Source organism: Lithobates pipiens, unplaced genomic scaffold (assembly GCF_037356315.1).
Source record: "Lithobates pipiens isolate NorthernLeopardFrog02 unplaced genomic scaffold, aLitPip1_a1.2 Scaffold_16, whole genome shotgun sequence".
Taxonomy (NCBI): Eukaryota; Metazoa; Chordata; class Amphibia; order Anura; family Ranidae; genus Lithobates; species Lithobates pipiens.
The window spans coordinates 86819509-86835076 of NW_027507748.1; the positions used below are offsets into that span (position 1 = coordinate 86819509).

General features: G+C 44.9%; 1 protein-coding gene across 1 annotated transcript; it reads left to right on the forward strand.

Moving 5' to 3' along the window:
• Positions 1 to 3204: 3204 nt before the first annotated feature.
• On the forward strand, positions 3205 to 4320 carry LOC143981896 (uncharacterized). Its single transcript, XM_077480097.1, has 3 exons — positions 3205 to 3547; positions 3628 to 3751; positions 3832 to 4320. Exons 1-3 carry the CDS (start codon positions 3491 to 3493, stop codon positions 4014 to 4016), a joined length of 366 nt encoding a protein of 121 aa, XP_077336223.1. The 5' UTR covers positions 3205 to 3490; the 3' UTR covers positions 4017 to 4320.
• Positions 4321 to 15568: the final 11248 nt, after the last annotated feature.

The window sequence follows — 15568 nt, forward strand, 5'->3', positions numbered from 1 at the left end:
TCGGAGGCCTTTCGCAAATTTGTGGCCATTGGAACACCACAATGGAAGGTCCCAGGAAGGAAGTATTTCTCAGAGAAGGGCATCCCAGAGCTATATGGCCATGTTCAGCGGCAAGTGAATGTATCTCTGGCACACAGTGTCGGTGCCAAGATACATCTGACCACAGACACGTGGTCTAGCAAACACGGGCAGGGAAGGTATATCAGTTTTACTGCCCACTGGGTGAACCTTCTGACGGCCGTCAAGCATGTAACCCGTGGCACCCGTGTAGATTTGGTTTTACCGCCACGGATTGCATGCAGGCCTGACTCTTCTTCTCCTCCTCCTACTCCATCCTCCTCCCTCTCCTCCTCAGCTGCCTCCTCCTTTTCCGCTGCTAGCGTCTCTTCCACTGCACCGCCCAAGCTCCCCAGAACCTATTCCACATGCCAGGTGAGACGTTGCCATGCCGTGCTGCGTCTGTTGTGCCTGGAAGCAAAGAGCCACACTGGCCCGGCACTCCTTTCAGCTTTGCGTTCACAGGCAGATGAGTGGCTAACACCGCTCAATTTGACAGTTGGTAAAGTGGTGTGTGACAACGGTGCCAATCTGCTTAGTGCATTGAAACAGGGCAAAATCACGCACGTGCCGTGCATGGCACACGTCTTAAACTTGGTCGTGCAGCGATTCCTTGTCAAATACCCTGGGGTCCAGGACATCTTGCGGCAGGCAAGGAAAATCTCGGCCCATTTCAGAAGATCTTACACGGCCATGGCTCGCCTTGCTGACATTCAGCGGCGACACCATCTGCCGGTCAGACGTCTTATTTGCGATTGCCCGACGCGATGGAACTCAACCTTCTATATGCTTGATAGGCTGCTCCAGCAGAAACGTGCAGTTAACGTCTACCTGTATGAACTCTGCGAAAGAAACGGTTCTGGGGAGCTGGGTTTTTTTTCACCGCGCCAGTGGCTGCTCATGCGCGACACATGCAGACTTCTGCGGCCATTTGAGGAGATCACCAAACTGGTCAGTCGCAGCCATGGCGCCATCAGTGACATGGTACCTTATGCCTTCTTTCTGGAGCGTGCATTGCGTCGTGTCATTGATCAGGCTGTGGAGGAGCAGGAGCGGGAAGATGAGGAAGTCGCAATGCTGGATGAATTCCCAGGGGGGGCTACTCTATCTGAGACAAGTCAACAACAGGAGTCTGATGAGGAGTCAGAGGAGGATGGTGCCGGGGCGGATGAGCAGGAGCAAGAAGAGCATGCTTTAAACCTTTCTGGGATCCCTGTTGTGCGAGGATGGGGAGAGGAGAATGAAGAGGACGACATTATCCTGGATGATGAGCAGGAGCCAGGCCACCACACCGCTTCCACTTTAGTGCAAATGGGGGCCTTCATGCTCCAGTGTTTTAATAGGGACCCCCGTATAAAAAGCATGAGGGTCAAGGACCAGTACTGGGTGGCAACGTACTTAGACCCCCGGTACAAACACAAAATGGCGGAAATGTTACCGCCGTCGCAGAGGGCTGTCAGAATGCAGCACTTCCAGGCCTTGCTTCGAGAAATGCTGCATTCTGCTTTTGCGTGCGCTGGCAGAGGAGCAATTCCCACTCCCAGAGAAGGATTTGCGGGTACCAATCCAACAGCGCCTGCAAGAAGAGGCCGGTTTGAAGATGTGTTGGTGACTTCGGATATGAGGTCATTCTTTCAGCCGACCCATCGACAGGTGTCATCCGGATCCAGCATCAGGGAACGCCTAGACCGTCAGGTGTCCGACTACATTGGGTTAACGGCCGATGTGGACGCTCTGAGGAGTGATGAACCCCTAGACTACTGGGTGGGCAGGCTTGACCTCTGGCCAGAGCTTGCCCAATTTGCAATCGAACTGTTGGCTTGCCCCTCATCCAGTGTCCTGTCCGAAAGGACGTTCAGCGCAGCAGGGGGGATTGTGACCGATAAGCGTACTCGCCTAGCTCACCACAGTGTTAACTACCTCACATTTCTAAAAATGAATGAGGCATGGATCTCGGAGGAATTCAACACATGTGACCAGTAGACCATGTATATGTCTATAAACTATTTTTTTAATCAAGCACACAGACCTTCTTAATTCATTTGGCTCACTTCCTTGACCCAAAAAAGCACACCGTACTATATGCCCCTACCCTCCTCTTTGAAGAGGTTGAGCGGTGTCATATTTCTACTGGGGCTGCTTATGATATCCCTGTGCTGTGCTGACTTCCTCCTGGGGGTTCTTATTATGAAGGGATCACACTATCCCTGTGCTGTGCTGACTTCCTCCTGGGGGTTCTTATTATGAGGGGATCACACCATCCCTGTGCTGTGCTGACTTCCTCCTGGGGCTGCTTACGGTGCTGCTGTCAGTGCTGTATGTCACGGTGCTGCTGTCAGCGCTGTATGTCACGGTGCTGCTGTCAGCGCTGTATGTCACGGTGCTGCTGTCAGCGCTGTATGTCACGGTGCTGCTGTCAGCGCTGTATGTCACGGTGCTGCTGTCAGCGCTGTATGTCACGGTGCTGCTGTCAGCGCTGTATGTCACGGTGCTGCTGTCAGCGCTGTATGTCACGGTGCTGCTGTCAGCGCTGTATGTCACGGTGCTGCTGTCAGCGCTGTATGTCACGGTGCTGCTGTCAGCGCTGTATGTCACGGTGCTGCTGTCAGTGCTCTGTATTACGGTGCTGCTGTCAGATGCCTCTATCACGGTGCATGTGTCATTCCGGTATGTCACGCTGCTGGTGATCATCTCCTGCACCCTCTTCTTTGCCTACCCTGGTCCCTGACCTTCCCTCTCCTCCATTGCCTTCATTAGCTCCATAGTCCTGAATTGTTAGAACAATTTCCCACAATTTCCCAAATAAAATAAAAATGCTTGTAGTTATCGATCCCAAATTCACCTCATACATGTATTATGTCATTGTCCAGATGGTGGGACTACGTTTTACCCCCTAATAATTACCACGTGGCCGCAAATTCGACATGAAGGTTTGCAAAGTTCGCCTCCCATTGAAGTCAATGGGGCCCGCGGCGAACGTTCGGTTTCGCGAACGTTTGGGTCTGTTCGCATTTCGCTTTCGCGAAACGTCCCGTCGGAAGTTCGTCCATCACTACTCATGAGCAAAGGTGTGGGACACCAGAGAACATTTATTAGGGTAAACCACACGCCACACGGGGTTCCCTGGTATACTTGGGGGGGGGGGGGTTGGGCATGTGTGAACCTTGGCACAAAAACCTACTTATTAGCTTTTTTGGCAAAGTGAATTGATTTCTCATGTCTTCACATTTTGCATCTCTTCATAAACCGACAATTGTACAACACTTCTAATCAAGGTTTCATCTTCCTAGTTCTGGCCTTAAATATCTGTGTGCTAAAGTATACCTTTTGGTTTGTTAATTTCTCATAGGGGAGAAAAGCCTCACAAAGCAGGATCCCAGGGACCGCCATCCTTGCCAGCAGGAATGTGAGGTTAGCCCCATCCCCCCCGTGGATGTGCATGTGGAGGAAGGAGAGGTGGAAGAAGGAGAGGAGATGGGCACCCCACCAGGTGAGTGTCTGACACCACAGCTTCAGGTAATCGATGTATACCTGCATATTTCCAAACACATGTTTTTACATCTATTTTAGGTGATGTTGTGGTTGTGGAAAGCGACACATTTCCAAGCACCAGTGCCCCCCCCCGAGGATGTCGAGGAAGGAGAGGTTGAGGAAGGAGAGGTGGAGGAAGTAGGGGAGCTGGGCACCCCACCAGGTGAGTGTCTGACACCCCAGCTTGTTGAAATCCATGTATGACTGCCTAATTTTTGACCCAATTTTTCCCATCTATTGTAGGTGATGTTCTGTTTGTGGAAAGGGCCCCATTTTCCAGTGACAGCGCACAAAGGCTGATTGGCCAGATAATGGGCTGGAATGGGGAACTAGATGACATGCGAACTAGCCTGGATCTCATGAAGACTCAGATTGACAATATGCAGCTGGAAATGAAGAACATGATCGATATTTTGGGGAGAATATAATCCGTTTCTCCATAATATCGATCATGTTCTTCATTTCCCTTGTTTTAGTTCAAAGATTGTTTTACTTCACCAATTTTTACGATTGTGGCTGATTGTTGTTTTATACATTTTTCATATTTTTTCTAGAAAAATAAAAACCACAAAAAAAAAAAAAAAAAAAAAAAGTTTATAAAAAATTGAAAAAAAAGGAAACAAAAAAATGTTTGGCAAAGAAAGTTAAATAAACCCCCAAAAAATTTAAGATCACTAAATATTCAATGGCACATGTGAATGTGGCCAAATTAAAATTTTGAATAATCAAGAATGTGTGGCGTATTCTTTCAATGCTTATAATACCAGTTTGGGAAAAGGGATTTTGTGTATCCAGTGACAATGGGCCTTATTGAATTTAATGAAAATACACTTGGCACTACAAGTACACTAGGATAACATAGGAGACAGCACAAACCAAAAGCAAGCAAGAAAACACATTTCAGATTTGAGGTTATTTTATTATTTTCCTCTTTTTTAAAATTAAATATTGGGTGGCATTGCAATGGCCCCCCTACCATTAAAATAAGTGACATATCTCTCACGCACTTCCCGTGCACTTTGGGGGGCCAAGCCAGTACGGCCAGTATCCAGGCCTGTCATGGATTCTGGCCCAACTCCAGCCTCCGGCATTATTCCTGAGAAATATGTAGTGGAATATTTGTGCAAAAAGTTGTGCAAAATGCAGCACGTAAGGATGACATGGTTCAGTTTGTATTCCGCTAGGTTGAGATCCGTCAGAAATACACGGAACCGGCTGGCCATTATGCCAAAAGCATTTTCCACCACTCTTCTCGCTCTGGCCAGCCGGTAGTTGTAAACCCTCCTCTCCGGGGTGAGGGCTCTTTGGGGGAATGGCCGCATTATGTGGTTGTCCAGAGCAAAAGCCTCATCCGCAATGAATACAAAGGGTAGTTCCTCCACATTCTCCGAATCAGGTGGCAAGCCCAGGCCACCTGTCTGTAGACGGCGGTAGAACTCCGTCTCGGCGAAGACTCCTCCATCCGACATGCGGCCATTCTTCCCCACGTCCACATAGAGAAATTCATACTGTGCCGACACCACCGCCATTAACACAATACTGTGAAACCCCTTGTAATTAAAAAAGTATGACCCCGAATGGGGTGGTGGCACAATGTGGACGTGCTTCCCATCTATGGCACCACCGCAGTTAGGAAAGTCCCACCGGGTGGCAAAATGGGATGCCACAGTCTGCCATTCCTGTGGCGATGAAGGAAACTGGGGAGGCAAAAAGCAGAAAAAAAAACAAAATAAGTACTTTGGCACATTAAACATTGTACATTACAACACAAACTTTCTTTCACGCTTCTGCCTAGTCACATGACACCGATCGTCTGCTCCCTGTCATTGGGAGCAGTGATCAGGGTCATGTCACTGCTAGCCCATCCCCCAGACAGTTAAGAAAAACACTCACCCAGAACACACTTTAAACCATTCCTTGGCCCCCTTGTGCTTAATAAAACACCTTCACTGCATGTGACATTTTTACAGTAATCAAGACAATTTTGGACAGCATTGATCACTGTATTAATGACAATGGTCACAAAAATGTATGGAAATTGGCCAATGTGTCCGCCATAATGTGGCAGTCACCAGAAAAAAAAATAAAAAAAAATAAAAAAAAACGGTTAGCAACGCCATTACTAGTTTCAAAAATGGCAAGATTTTAAAAATGCCAGCAAAATAGACCATATTTACTAAACGATAGAACTTTAAAAAAAAACAATCAAGAAACGCTTAAATTGTGATTCATTTTAACACATTTTTGTTTACTAAAAGACTACGTATCAGCATCAAATGAGGTCCCAAAAAATCATGGTGATATATTTTTGTGACTATCTTTCTTTAGAGCGAAAAGAGAGAAAAAAAAGCATATTTAGAAAAATGCATTTTGGGTTTGTTGGTGGTTAATCACCAAAACTAAAAAAGCAGAGGTGATCAAAGACAACCAAATACAAAATCGCTTTGTGCTAATAAAATGAAGATAATTTACTAGGAGGAGCCATGTTACAAGGACGCACAATTGTCAATTCAAACAACGCACTGCCAAATCACCCAAAAAAGTGATGAAGGTCAGGAAGGGGGGGAAAATCATTCCAGGGTTGAAGTGTGTTAAAAATACAATATATAATTCAACATTAATTTAAGGACACACAGACTCGTTGGAATTATATTAAGTGTGTGTGGGGGGGATCCAGTTAAAGGACACACAGACCATTTGGGATACTATTAAAGGGGGGGGGGGATTCAGTTAAGGGGACACAGACCATTTGGAATAAGCTTTAAAATGTTTGGTTTTAGGATAAAGCAATAGAATGGAGCTGACAAAAGACCTTTTAAGTGACTAGACTAGGTGGATATGGGCCTACCATAGCATGTTGGTGAGGTTTAATGAAGGCAAATATGCATGAAAAAGAAAAAAGGAGCATTAAAAGATTGCAGCATGCATGAGGACAAAGGGGACATTCACAGCATATTGCAATCATGGTAATTAGAGATTGAGGAAAGAAATACAAGGCATTAGCAAACATTAAAGACAATAAAATGTGATGTTAAATGCTAAATCTTACCTTAATATAGTCCTCCTGCAGGACCTGTATAATGGCAGAACAGGTCTCTGGGATAATGATCCCCAGAGCCTGGGGGGAGATGCCTGTCGAGAACTTCAAGTCCTGAAGGCTTCTCCCTGTCGCCAAGTAGCGCAACGTGGCGACGAGCCTCTGCTCCGGAGTGATGGCTTGCCGCATGCAGGTATCCTGCCTGCTGATATAAGGGGTCAGCAAAGCCAGCAGACGGTGAAAAACGGGGTCCGTCATCCGGAGATAATTCCTGAAATCATCAGGATTATTCTCCCGGATCTCACGAAGCAAAGGCATGTGCGAGAACTGGTCACGCTGGAGCAACCAATTCTTCGTCCATGAACTCCTCAACACCCCGTCCAAGGACTGTTCTTGGGTTGCAGAATGAACTACAACACCAAGCGCAAGCAAAGCACGAACTCGACGACGAGTACGTACACGCAACATGGCTTCAAAACGGTCGGATTGTCAGAGCGAACTTAACAGACGTCACTGAAGAACAGCAATGCCTGTGAAGAGCGACCTGAAAGTCAGCGAGCGCAGTTAGATCGCACTGCAAAATACAGAGACGAACTGACTACACGCACTAAAAAACAGATACAAACCTCACAAGCACAAACTGAAAAGCAGTGAAAAACGTTCTGAAAAATACGAGTCTGAAAAACGCGAATCGTCTCTCACCAAACTTCTACTAACACGAGATAAACACGAAATTAGCAGAAGGAGCCCAAAGGGTGGCGCACTTGGTATTGAACTTCCGTTTTATAGTCTCGTCGGACCTGGTGTACGTCACAGCGGACCAGACGGGCGGACTTTAGTGTGATCGTGTGTAGGCAAGTCCGTTGCGTCGGAACTCTGTCGGAACTCCGGCGGAACTCCGGCGGAACTCCGTTGGGAACTCCTTCGGAATTAAGTCCTCTCGTGTGTACGGGGCATAAATGAAAAATTATCATTTAAAACGGATTGCAGCTGTAATGTATTGTCAAATCTTGGCAATATGGATAAAACTCATTGAAAAAAAGGACATGGGTCCCCTCGCCAGTCCATTACCAGGCCCTTTGCATCTGGTATTAATATTAAGAGGAACCCCAAACCAAAATGTAAAAAAACAATTGTGTGGGGGGCCCCCCTAAGATTCATACCAGGACCGTCTGATAGGGAAATTAAGGGGAACCCTGTGCCAAATTTTTAAAAAAATTGCATAGGGGTCCCCCCAAAAGCCATACCAGACCCTTGTCTGAGCACACAACCTGGCAGACCACAGGAAAAGGGGGGAAGAGAGAGTGCCCCCCCTCCTGAACCGTACCAGGCCACATGCCCTCAAAATGGGGAGGGTGTTTTGCGGTAGCCCCCCAAAGCACCTTGTCCCCATGTTGATGAGGATAAGGGCCTCATCCCCACAACCCTTGCCTGGTGGTTGTGGGGGTATGCTTATCGGAATATGGATGCCCCCTTTAACAAGAGAACCCCCGGATCCTTGCCCCCCCATCTGAATTGGTAAAGGAGTACATTATACCCCTACCATTTCACAAAAAAATTGTAAAAAAGATAAGAGATAGCTTGGGACAAGTCCTTTATTAAAAAGAAAAAAAAAATGTCAGAAGGACCAATAAAAAAAAAAGCTGCATACGGTCCGGCTTCCACCGACTAACGCTTCTTCTGGGTGACCATTCTTATATAGCTGAGGGCGGGGCCACCTGGTGATGTAAACCGGTGACCCTGCTCCCTCTGAAGCCACAGGGAAGCCATGGGGGGGTCTGACCTCCCCATGTTGAGGGCATGTGGCCTGGTACGGTTCAAGAGAGGGGGGCATTCTCTCGTCCCCCTCTTTTCCTGCGGCCTGTCAGGTTGTGTGCTCTGATAAGGGTCTGGTATGGATTTTGGGGGGATCCCTATGAGATTTTTTTTATTTGGCACAAGGTTCCCCTTAATTTTCATTCCAGACCTGAAGGGTCCATTCCAGACGCGTGGCGCAATTTTTTTATTTTTTTTTGGTTCGGGGGGGTTCCTCTTAATATGGATACCAGACCAAAAAGGACTGGTAATGGACTGGGGGAAACCCATGCTCTTTTTTTCAATGAGTTGTATCTATATTGCCGAGAACTGACAATTGATTGCAGCCGTGATCAGTTTTAAATGACAATTTTTCCTTTAGAAATGTAATTTTGCTGCGGTACGGTTCTAAACACGGTAAAAATGTGCCACTTTACAGCGCATACTATAGACACCCCCAGGCACGATATTTAAATGAATATTTTTTTTTTTTTGTTTCACTTTAAGCATTAAAAAAATCACTGCTCCAGAAGAAACATCAGTTTTTAAGAAAAAATTGATATATGTCCCCTGGGGCAGGACTCAGGTCCTCAAACACTTTTTATAATAACTTGCATATAAGCCTTTAAAATTAGCACTTTTGATTTTTCATGTTAGTGTCCCATAGACTTTAACTGTGTTCCGGCAGCTTTCGAATTTGACCCGAACACTGCATATTGTTTGCAGAACTTATGTTCGGGCTGAACCGTTCGCCCATCCCTAGTCATTAGTGCTCACTCAGAGGGCTCTTACTTATCCATTAGCTTTATGCATCCAGCTCACGACTCCCTTCATGTTGTTCCAGAGACAGAACTGCTACAGTTCCACCTCAAGATTCTGTACACTTCTCCTAGGACCTCCAGGGGTATTAGTACTCATGACAGAGAACATGTAGCCTGGCCTAAAAGACATTTTACATCCTGCTTCCAGTCCACTTAGATCATGTTTCGAGTCAGGACAACTACAGCCATCTCTTTTGGGTGTCTCCCCCTTCTGCCCTATGAAAGCTTTTCAATAGTTGACTACATCTGTATGGTTGTGGTATGTATGACTTCCATGCCCCGACTTACCCAGACTCCTCCCTCCTGGCATTTATTTGGGCACTAGTGCCATCCTTTACATCACTACAGGAAGACTTTGTGAAAAAGGGGACCTAACACCCAAGTACATAATACCCTATTAACACACTATTTTGAAATAGAGCCACCTAGTGGCAGAATAGCTATATGCACCTGTTTACATTCCCAGCATGGTGTCTGTGTGCTGAGATGACTGAACTCTCACACAATCTCAGATGGCTATGCAAGTCTTGCACCCAGAGGAAGCCTTGGAGAAGATGTCAGTGCCTGCGAGGGTCCTCATGAGTATCAGACCATTGAAGTAAAGGTAAGTATTGTGGACCTTTTGCCCCAAAGTGACTAAGCCAGTGATTCTCAACCGGGGTTCCTCCAGAGGTTGCTAGGGGTTCCTTCAGCATTGGGCCATTTCTGCCTCTCGGATAAATCCCCACTGACACCATTGATCTTTTTAGCTATCTGTAAGGAAGTAATTCTTCCCAATGTGCACAAGTGTAAGCACCATTCTTCCCACTGACCATCACACTAATGTATCATGAGTTGTAGATTTCTAATTTTTAGCAGGGGTCCCCCCCCGGACTGGAGAACTGTTTCAAGGGTTTCTCTGTGTTGAAAAGGTTGAGAAAGGCTGGACTAAGCAGTCAAGGTGCCCTGTAGGTGAAAAATATGTGCAGCTTTTGAAAATATTGCTCAATGTAGTTTGAAGTTTCCACACCTGTAGACCTTTTGCGGTTCCCCCATATCTTGGCCAAAAAAAACTCATATTGTTTACATTCCCTTTCCTGCCTTCTTGCTAAGCTGTGACATCACATGGGTGGGCTCTCTTCATGGTTAAATCCTGTGTATGCACAGAGAGAGCACTCGCTCCTGTGGCACTGGGGGTGAGCGGTCAATGTGCAGTATGTCATGTCCTAGCAGCATTATAGCATTGGGAGTGTAGACTATATCGAAGTTTTTGGAAGGGCTTCAGGGATGCCACAAAAGGCCTACAGGCATGAAAACCATATTAAGTAATATTTTTAAAACCTAAACCTTATACCTACTGAGGCACCTTAACTGCATAGTTAATTTTGAGAAAACTGTGAACTTAGTCCAGGGCTTTCACTTCATCTGCGCAGCAGCAAGGGATGACATATTCTGCACTGGTACTATGTTTGAGAGTCAGGCCACTACTTTCTGACTTGCTCCCTGAAATCTTCTCCAATCAACAGTTCTGTTCAGGGTTTGGCAGGGCTTTAACTTTTTCACAATTACAGACCCTCAATGGATTGCCCAATATTTCCCCATCCCACCCACAGCCAGACTGTCAAAAGCATCATCATCACCAATTCTATTAGGTGGTAGTATGAGTTTAAAAGGTGTCAATAACTTTTTTTTATGTTGCATATGGATAGCTAAGAATAGAGCAGCTGTTATACTGTATTTATTTATCTACAAAAAATCGAAATCACAAATGCACAAACTAGCTACAACTTTAGAGGTATTTGCTGATGTTTTTGCACAATCAAAACATGAACTTGAGGTCCTGTTACTAACAATATTGATTGCATGTCATCTGGCACATCAAGTCAATTTCTTCTCATTGATTTCAGGTTCAATAATGCAGGAAATCCAGGTTATTTAAAAAAAAAATTCATTAGAGACCCTATTTCACACCTATTCATTTGGCTCCCATATAGGGTATAGATATAGGGTATAGATACCCCCTGGTTGAGAACCTCTACATTAAACTCTCAGTCTATCCTACCTGCAATTAGTATAGACATCTGTGTAGTGAGGGATGTACCCATTACTTTCTATGATGTAGTATTGCAATGTACACAATGGGGAGATTTAACACTAGCTGCGGCAGGTCTGGTGCATCCTTGTTCTCAGTTTCACTTGTTTTATCCTGAATTCGGACATGAAACTGACCAGAAGATGCAGAGGACCTTTTTCCAGTGCAGATTGCGGCTACCCTGGAGGTGTGTGAACCAGCTCCACTGAGAAACGGTCACACTCTCCTGCCTTGCGAATTGGATGCAGTGAAACCCACATCAAATTTGCATAAGTGTGAACCCCTCCTAAAATGAGTGCACATAGAATCTGGTGCAGCTGTGTATAGTAACCAACCAGTTTTCAGGTTCTAGCCTAGGTTCACACTACTGCGGGATTGAAATCGTTTGAGTTCAGCTGAACTCGCACAATTTCATACCCGCATGTCAGTCCAATTTTGGGGGGTGATTTTAGAGACATCTGTGCAGGTTCCTGCTCAGATGTCTATTGAAATGGCACCCGAAATCACCAAAAGTAATACAGAAACTACTTTTGGGACTTGGTGCTGTGCCACAAAGTCGGAGTCTCAACAATTTGAATGGTGCCATTGCCAGCAATAGCTGCCGATTTGGCATGCCCTTTGACATGTCATGAGTTTAGACATGCCAAATTGCATCACTGTGAACCTAAGCTTATTATTAAAGCTTAATTGAGCAAGCTGAAGATAGAAGCTAATTGGTTACTATGCACAGCTGCACCAGATTCTGTGGGTACCAGTTGTATCTACTCCCATATTTGTTTATCCTTTCATTGTCGCCAGTATTGAAAGATAATGTTATTCAACCAGTTCCCTACTGTCGTATTGTAAAATTACAGCGGCAGCAACCGTTCCTCCTTCCGGGTGGGCGTCATATGACGTTCTCTGCTTCCCGGCATTGTGGAGAGCATGCGACTCATCGTTGGGGACCCGGTGCAGGTGCCTGGCGGCCTCGATGTCCGCCGGGCACCCACGATTGCCCGGTAACAGAACCGGGACGTGGATCTGTGTGTGTTTTTTTTTTTTTTTCGACCATCCAAACTTTTACCACTAGTTAGATGTTCACTGCTGCTGTTTATGCCCATCAGAGCCTTCTCTGGGCCCTTCTCATTATAATTTTCCATTACTTTTTGGTCACTTGTTTTAGTTCAATGTACTCCAGCCCAGATAGGGACAATCTGATGGCTACAGATACTTCTTTTTTTTTGCCATCAACTAAATTAGAAATACATTTTAAAGCATTACCTGTCGACAACTAGCTTTAAAACAAGAACAACCATTTTGTTTTTGGGAAGAAGGGAGACATTCCAGAAGCGTTATACTTTCCTAAATGCCTAAAATAATAATGAGAAACAGAGAACTTCAAATTATTAACTAAGTTAAATAATTTGTCAGCTAATATTTATCAGTAAACAATTTGCATTCACACCAGTCCCATATATTTAGGTATTATCGCAGATTAGATAAAAGTCTATGAAATTAAGATAATATCAAAGAAATACTATAGGAAGTGTTTGAAAACATTCACTCAGTGAATAAATAAGGGCCAAATGTAGTTCTAGCTCATTTAAAAACCATTGGGATAGAAACACCCTATTAGTCATGATTCTGTAATAATTTATGGTATTTTAATACTCTATATATACATTTAAACATGTAAATTACATTTTATAGAATGAAGATCTTGAAGGGCTTGTATATGTGTGTTTACATACACAGAGGCCAGCATTACTTTTCTTGGCCACTTTTCAGAATATATACTAATTTGTGTGGTCCCTGGGCTGTTTTATTTTGAACACTTGCAAAATCACGTGAATTTATATATCATATAATAGAACACTAAAAAAAAGAAAAAATTGCAAGCACACTGTAAAATCATCAAAAGAGTTGGTGGTGCATGGGACAAATGTATTGTGGGAAAACAAATTGCATGCTGGGAGCCCCAAAAAAAAAACAGATTTTTAAAAGCATGTGACTGAACCTCATATGCAACTTATCCAAACACACAGAATGCAAATGTACTAGTTAGCAAACTTTCTAACAACATTTGATATATTATCTTTAACCACTTGCCTACCGGGCACTTTCCTGCCCAGGCCATTTTTCAGCTTTCAGCGCTGTCGCACTTTGACAATTGCGCGGTCGTGCCACACTGTACTCAAACAATTTTTTTTATCATTCTCTTCACACAAATAGAGCTTTCCTTTGGTGATATTAAATCACTGCTGTTTTTTTTTTTTTTTTTTTTTTCTTTTATATTTTACAAAAAAAAACAAGACTGTAAATTTTGAAAGAAATATGTTTTTACTTTTTTTCTGTCAGTACATTTTGTAACAAAGTCATTTTTTGCCTTCACTGATGTGCGCTGATGAGGCGGCACTGATGGGCACTGATAGACTGAACTGGTGCGCATTGATGAGGTGGCACTTATGGGCACTGATGAGGTGACACTTATGGGCACTGATTGGGTTACACTGATGAAGAGTATGCCACACTTATGGGCACTGATAGGTGGCACTGATGATCCCTGATAGGTGGTACTGATGGGCACTAATAGGCAGCACTGGTTGCATCATTTTTTCAGGGGGTTCTGCAGATTTGGCTAGATATCATTATTACAAGACTTTCCACATGACCATGAGGCAGTTTTGGATAAGTATCCTGCATGCTTTGAGTGATTTGCAGCAGCTCATAGATATGATCGAGCTGTACACACTGGGTGGCATGTTAATGGTCACAATAAAATGTGAGTGTAAACTTTTTAACCTTTTTTGGAAAATACATTTTATATTGATGATTTTACACTGAGTTCTTCCTCTCTGTGTCCTCCCCCATATACCACCTTCTGAGGAACTAATATAGTAAGGTCCCATATGCATTAACATTATCAAGAGGAATATTCCTTTTAAAAGCACAACTGACCACACTGAAGGGTTAATGATGTTTTTATGCTGTATATATTTCTCTGTTTTCCATATAACTATGCATGACTCATGGTCTCATAACCATAATATTGTGGTTGCAAATACATATTGCATAGTTGCCAACATTGTAAAAAAAAATATAGGGACACTTTTTCTGTCTGCAGGCGGGGATTATAATTAGGAGGGGGTGGCATTCGTTTTTGTAGGTGTGACATAGCCAGAAAAGAAAAATGAGGAAAAATGGGCGTGGTTTAAACTAAATATCAGGCGTGGTTTAAACGAAATATCGGGAGTGGCTCAAAGAGGGCGTGACTCAAAGGGTGTGTGGTTAGAGTCTGAGATGAACGAGTGATGGAAGGAGAAAGAGAGAGGAATAGAGAGAGAAGGAAGGAAAGAAAGAGGGATGGAGGGACAGCAGGCCCAGATCCTACACCACAATAGAAATATGTGTATTTCAGAAAGTTTAACAATCAGCAGATAAAGATACCCAAAAACCTGGTGTTAGTGCTTTAATCGGCACCATGGTTGTTCTGGTGTCAGGATGATTGAAGCACATTTTTCTATTATTACATTGTAGTATAAAATGAAATAGTTCAATTTGCCATAATGCAGAATCAGTGGAAGCCCTGAGCATGTCACTTGCCACATCGCCTGCCACCAGATGCCATCAGGTGTCCCCTGTGGAGTCCCTCCTTACATCAAGCATTCACAGCAGAGTCCCTCTTTACACCAGACATTCCCAGCAGAGTTTCTCCTTACATCAGGTGTTCCCCCAGGTGTGTCCCCCTTACATCAGGTTTTCCCCCAGCGGTGTCCCCCTTACATCAGGTGTTCCCCAGTGGTGTTCCCTTTACATCAGGTGTCCCCCTTACATCAGGTGTCCCCCAGTTGTGTCCTCCTTTCTTCCTTTCATCAGGTGTCCCCCAGCGGTGTCCCCCTTATATCAGTTGTCCCCCCAGTGGAGCCCCCCTTACATCTGGTGTCCCCCAGTGGAGCCCCCATTTCATCAGGTGTCCCAGCAGCAGGGTCTCCACTACCATTACAGTAGACCAGCTCTCATGTAACAGGTCACTCACCAAGGTGAACAAACAAGAGGCCGAGCTGGCCGGGTGGCTGCCAATAGAAATTGAGCTGTCGCCAACCCCCCGCCCCACGTGCTTTCCCACAACAGGTCAGACCAGCAGTAGGCTGCAAGCGGGGGTTGGCGGCAGCTCAGTTTCTATTGGCAGCCTCCCGGCCAGCTCCACCTCTTGTTTGTTCCCCTGGGCGAGTGACCAGGCTCCATGAGAGCTGGTCTACTGTAAAATGACGGTCGACA